The 6378-nt window shown below is 38.6% G+C and overlaps 1 protein-coding gene across 1 annotated transcript; it reads right to left on the minus strand.

The window, feature by feature from the left end:
• Positions 1-619: 619 nt before the first annotated feature.
• Positions 620-3149, minus strand: LOC307028731 (ADP-ribosylation factor-like protein 4C). The gene has a single exon (XM_079664000.1). It carries the CDS (start codon positions 2801-2803, stop codon positions 2225-2227), a length of 579 nt encoding a protein of 192 aa, XP_079520126.1. The 5' UTR covers positions 2804-3149; the 3' UTR covers positions 620-2224.
• Between the last annotated feature and the right edge of the window lie 3229 nt (positions 3150-6378).

Consider the following 6378-nt stretch of genomic DNA (forward strand, 5'->3'; position numbering starts at 1 on the left):
AGGCCATCCAGTTACTTTAGCCGGGCCGGCTCAGATGATTGGTCGAGCTTTTTACAGCACTACGGCTTCCACAGATGAAATGTTCTTATGGATTTTTTGTCAAAGCTCTTCAGATATTCATTGCTATCTGGATGTTAAGAGGATTCCATGGAATATAACAAAAAGTGTATCTCGAGCCGGTTCCTCAAACTTACCTACCCCACCTTTAATACAGAAAGTAATTAGCTGATTAATCATTAATAAAAAACACTATTCGGTAACTTATGTGCAGAAAAAGGCCTAACCCTGAAGCCTGAGCAGCTTTTAAAGCACACATGCCGTCCCTCACTCACAGGAAACAGTTCTTTTAATGTGGGAATACCGATAACACAATCTGAGGAGAGCTAACTGCACTGGGACACAAGTCTAAGATGATCGGGGTTGCTGCTGTGGTGAGGCCGTAAACTCTGCACCGCATTGCAGGTCCATAAAAGCAGCTCCGCTCAGTGTGCAGGACGTGTTAGTTTTAACGTCTGCCGGAGGATTTAACCTCTGGGACCTCTCTCTAGCCACACCTGGACGAAAGAATCCTGCAGGTTAAAGGTCAACTGACTCCCGGGGAGAAAAACAAGAACAGCTGTGGATTTTTACATCTTTTAATATTCAAAAAATACTTCAATTTTGGCTTCTTTAGTATACATAAAGCACCTGGATCTGCTCCTCTATCTCTGCATACAGTGTCTGTGAGGTGTAGGAAATGAAAAGTGCAAAGTGGTCGGCTCCGCCCTCCAGCAGAGGAACGAGGCTTCAACGCTCCCACAGGAATACAAACAGTCAGCGTGACTCACAGGTTCTCCAGAAGAATCACAGAGTGACTCGAGGCCATGTGCAAAACCAAACTTTTTGGGAAATCAAAATGCCATGAAGGGAGCTTCTTCTTCTTCTGTGGTTAAAGCAGGAAAGCAGCAGGTAGACGGGCCAGCCGCTCCTCTTTCTCTACGGACGAGGGTTAGGGCAACGTGAGGAAAGGATTTGGGGATGTGTGAGATTTAAGACAGAATTCTGGGAAAGCTCAGAGTACCAAAAACAAAATCAGAATTCCAACAAAAAGTCTGAAATCTGTTTCTTGCAGTTAGGACTTAAATCTCAGAAGTCTGTTGTCTGTTTTGGGAATTCCGCCTTTTTGGGGAATTCTGACTTTTTGGGGAATTCTGACTTAAATCTCAGAATTCCAACAAAAAGTCTGAAATCAGTTTTTTTTTTAAATCACAACATTTTGGGAAAAAAAGTCCGAAATATATGTTTTTCTTTCTTGCAATTACGACTTAAATCTCAGAAATCTGTTCTCTTTTATGGGAATTCTGTCTTTTATGGGAATTCTGTCTTTTATGGGAATTCTGTCTTTTGGGGGAATTCTAACATAAATCTCAGAATTCCGGGAAAAGTCAGAATTTAAACAAAAAGTCTGAAATATGTTAAGAAAATTCGAAAACGTTGGGAAAAAAAGTCAGAAATAAATACATATATTTGTTCACACAATCAGGACTTCAATTTGGGGGAATTCTGTCTTTTTGGGGAATTGTACATTTTTTCTCAGAATTCTAACTTTTTTAAAGATTTCTTTCCTTTTTTTGAATCATTACTTTAATCTCAGAAATCTGTCAATTCTTAATTAAATCCCAGAACTCTGGAATTACAATCAGAACTCAACATTGTTTTTTCTTCACACACACACACACACACACACATGATCCCCTCTCGGCCCTGGTCCTCTCCCGCATTCCTCCACGCTGAGCTGAACAAGTGTTTCTGTCTTTTTGGTTGTATTTGTATCTCCTGTGTGCAGAAACGTTCACAGCTTTAATCCAAAACGAATCACTGCAAAGTAAACCTGTGGCCAAACAGTCAGAGTATCAGATGCTGCTTCTTCTTCTGCTTCAGAGACTTCCTTCAGGAACATCTCGTACAGTTTGTTGTGACTTTAAAAATCTGACTTTAATCTGCAGAAATCTGACTTCTTGGGAATAATCCAAAATGAATCACTGCAGAGTAAAGTTAATCCAGCGACTGTTACTGCTTCTTCTTCTGCTTCAGAGTCTTCCTTCAGCATCACACTGTTCAGAAATCAGACTTTAATCTGCACAAATCTGACTTTAATCTGCAGAAATCAGACTTTAATCTGCAGAAATCTGACTTTAATCTGCAAAAATCTGACTTTTTGGACTGCACCCAGCCCCAGCAGCTGTTACCGTTTCTTCTTCTGCTTCAGAGACTTCCTCCTCTTCAGGATCATCTCGTACAGAGTGTCCATGCCCTCGTGCAGCCCCTCTCCTATGATGGCGCATGCAGGTTGGACATGATAAGGTGTCGCGGGGCTCAGCTCCTTGAGGGCCAGATGCTTCTCGATCTCCTCCACCAACAAAGACTTGGGGAGATCCTGTTTGTTGGCGATAACCAGCAGAGGAGTTCCCTGGTTCTCAGAGAACTTTGTGACTTTGTGCAGTTCGGTTTTGGCCTCCTCCAGCCGGTCCACATCCACAGAATCCACCACGTAAATGATACCGTCCGTGCACCGACTGTAAGATTTCCAAAGAGGTCTCAGTTTCTCCTGACCTCCAACATCCCAGAAATGGCAGCTGATACCCTTCGCAGTGCCGTTACTCAGCTTGATTTTCTCCGTGTTGAAACCGATTGTGGGCACGGTGTTCACGAACTCGTTGAATTTGAGCCTATAGAGCACGGTGGTTTTCCCCGCAGAGTCCAGCCCCAGCATGACGATGTGCAGCGACTGGAAGGCGGAGATATTGGAGAAGCTGTTGCCCATTTTTTTTGGCGTTTTTCAATATCTGCTGCCTTTTTTGTTTTGTTTTTAAATCCACGGTCCCTGGAAATAAAAGGATTAATCCCCGGGACGCATTAGTTATTCCCCTCACGCGCTCTCATCCATTTCCTCAGTCCTCCTCCCAATGTGTCGGTGATAATAAACCCTCCTGGATCAGAACACTCCCCTTTTTTTAACGCTCGGATATATCCAGGAGGTCCCGGGGAAATAAGTGCGTCCTTCTCCGGGGAAACGACCGGTAAAATCAGGTTCCTCCGGTGCCGAGAGTCGGTGTGTCTGCCCCGGTCCTCCTCTCTGTTGTGAGGCTGAGAGAAAAAAGAGGACCGCAAAACAAGAGAAGCTCCACCCACACACACACACACACACACACACACACACACACACACACACACACACACACACACACACACACACACACACACACACACACACACACACATGTTTCCAGATTAAAGTAACTTCAGCATTTTCTAAACTGTGTTGGTTTGGTTTTGTCTGGCGTGTTGGTTCAAATATTATAAAGAGGGGAAACTAGTGTGAAACTGTAAAAACACGGAGGCGTTAACCCTTTGTTGTGATCTATGGTTGTGATCTGGTGAGTCCTGAGCAACTCTGCCCTCTGGTGGTCGAGGTGGGTCACCACATGATACACACAATACATGCATTAACAAATAACAAAATAAATAGTTGACCATAGTTGTCATTCATAAATATGTGCTGAGATACATTTTGGGAATGATCTATTTTAAAATAAATTAGAATAATATGAATCCACTGCCGACAAAAAATAAAATATGTTTAATGCAAACAATGTTCAAGGTGAATTAAGTACATTTCGTAAAATAAAACATAAACCAGGACCAGTGGTGAATTTTAAAGATACATTATTTTATAGTGAAGAATAACCATATCATAACATTTGAATAATAAAGTGTGTTAAATGAATAGACCGGAATTCATTAAGACTTATTTAGAAATGTAAAATTAAACCAAGTACTCAGGCCGTGTACCTTAGTAAAAGTAGAAGCACTCAGATCTTGTAGTAAAAGTAGAAGTATTCAGATCTTGTAGTAAAAGTAGAAGTATTCAGATCTTCAGTAAAAGTAGAAGTACTCAGATCTTGTACTTGAGTAAAAGTAGAAGTACTAAGATCTTGTACTTGAGTAAAAGTAGAAGTACTCAGATCTTGTACTTGAGTAAAAGTAGAAGTACTCAGATCTTGTACTTGAGTAAAAGTAGAAGTACTCAGATCTTGTTCTTGAGTAAAAGTAGAAGTACTCAGATCTTGAGTAAAAGTAGAAGTACTCAGATCTTGTACTTGAGTAAAAGTAGAAGTACTCAGATCTTGAGTAAAAGTAGAAGTACTCAGATCTTGAGTAAAAGTAGAAGTACTCAGATCTTGTACTTGAGTAAAAGTAGAAGTACTCAGATCTTGTTCTTGAGTAAAAGTAGAAGTACTCAGATCTTCAGTAAAAGTAGAAGTACTCAGATCTTGTAGTAAAAGTAGAAGTATTCAGATCTTCAGTAAAAGTAGAAGTACTCAGATCTTGTACTTGAGTAAAAGTAGAAGTACTAAGATCTTGTACTTGAGTAAAAGTAGAAGTACTCAGATCTTGTACTTCAGTAAAAGTAGAAGTACTCAGATCTTGTACTTGAGTAAAAGTAAAGATACTCAGGTCTTGTACTTGAGTAAAAGTAGAAGTACTCAGATCTTGTACTTGAGTAAAAGTAGAAGTACTCAGATCTTGTACTTGAGTAAAAGTAGAAGTACTCAGATGTTGTACTTGAGTAAAAGTAGAAGTACTAAGATGTTGTACTTGAGTAAAAGTAGAAGTACTCAGATGTTGTACTTGAGTAAAAGTAGAAGTACTCAGATCTTGACTAAAAGTAGAAGTACTCAAATCTTGTTCTTGAGTAAAAGTAGAAGTACTCAGATCTTCAGTAAAAGTAGAAGTACTCAGATCTTGTAGTAAAAGTAGAAGTATTCAGATCTTCAGTAAAAGTAGAAGTACTCAGATCTTGTACTTGAGTAAAAGTAGAAGTACTCAGATCTTGTACTTGACTCAAAGTAGAAGTACTCAGATCTTGTACTTGAGTAAAAGTAGAAGTACTCAGATCTTGTACTTGAGTAAAAGTAGAAGTACTCAGATCTTGAGTAAAAGTAGAAGTATTCAGATCTTCAGTAAAAGTAGAAGTACTCAGATCTTGTACTTGAGTAAAAGTAGAAGTACTAAGATCTTGTACTTGAGTAAAAGTAGAAGTACTCAGATCTTGTAGTAAAAGTAGAAGTATTCAGATCTTCAGTAAAAGTAGAAGTACTCAGATCTTGAGTAAAAGTAGAAGTATTCAGATCTTCAGTAAAAGTAGAAGTACTCAGATCTTGAGTAAAAGTAGAAGTATTCAGATCTTCAGTAAAAGTAGAAGTACTCAGATGTTGTACTTGAGTAAAAGTAGAAGTACTCAGATCATGTACTTGAGTAAAAGTAGAAGTACTCAGATCTTGTACTTGAGTAAAAGTAGAAGTTCTCAGATCTTGTACTTGAGTAAAAGTAGAAGTACCAGAGTGTAGGAATACTCTGTTACAGTAAAAGTCCTGCATTCAAAATGTTCCTCAAGTAAAAGTAGAAAAGTATTCTCATCAAAATATAGTGAAAGACAGTAAAAGTAGTCATTGTGCAGATTGGTCCATTTCAGAATAATAGATATGATATGTTTTATAATGATTGATCATGAAAGTGTTCTCAAAGCTGGTAAAGGAGCAGCTAGTTTGAATGACTTTGTATACTGCAGGGTAGCTGGTGGATTTACTCCAGGTGGAACTAAAGTCTGATTTAACACTTGATTAGATTTCACATCATTCATCCACATCTGAGAAGTAACTAAAGGTATTAAATACATGTAGTGGAGTACAAGTACACCATGTACCTCTGAACTGAGTAGAAGTACAAAATGTTACTTTAGTGCAGTACTTGAGTAAATGTACTAAGTTACTTCCATCTCTGGTTTTGAGATTCTTAATAAAGTAATCATACTTTCCTCGGATGGTAATGGTTGGAATTATAATTTGTTTTATTGCCGAATAGGTTTTCACATAAAAGGGATTTGCTTCAGTTTAGTGGCGCATTATTAAGATAAATATTGAAAAAACTACTTTCTGACACAGTTCATTTTAAATATCCCAAAAAGCTAGCAAAAATTGTATTTAGTATTTTTAATAAATGCTGAAATCTAAAAAAGAATCCAAACAATATTTGAAAAACATGTTCAATAAACATTTAAATAGATGTTTTGCTCACATGTAGGCAGTAACAACATTGACTTCCGGATAAACACACTCAGAATTACAATTTTAATTCAATTAAATATGCTCAAATAAATGTTGATAACTAATTCTCACTGTAATCAGGTTAGATGTAATGAAGCAGTAATGTGTGCTGCTGCTCTCCTCCAGCAGATGGCGTGCTGTGTTTCTCATTCAGCTGGAGGCTCAGCAGTGTGCACGGAGCTGTGGTGTGACATGAATACAAGACACACACTGAACGTGAGATCAGAAAGGG

This window comes from Notothenia rossii, assembly GCF_949606895.1.
Source record: "Notothenia rossii genome assembly, chromosome: 2".
NCBI lineage: Eukaryota > Metazoa > Chordata > Actinopteri > Perciformes > Nototheniidae > Notothenia > Notothenia rossii.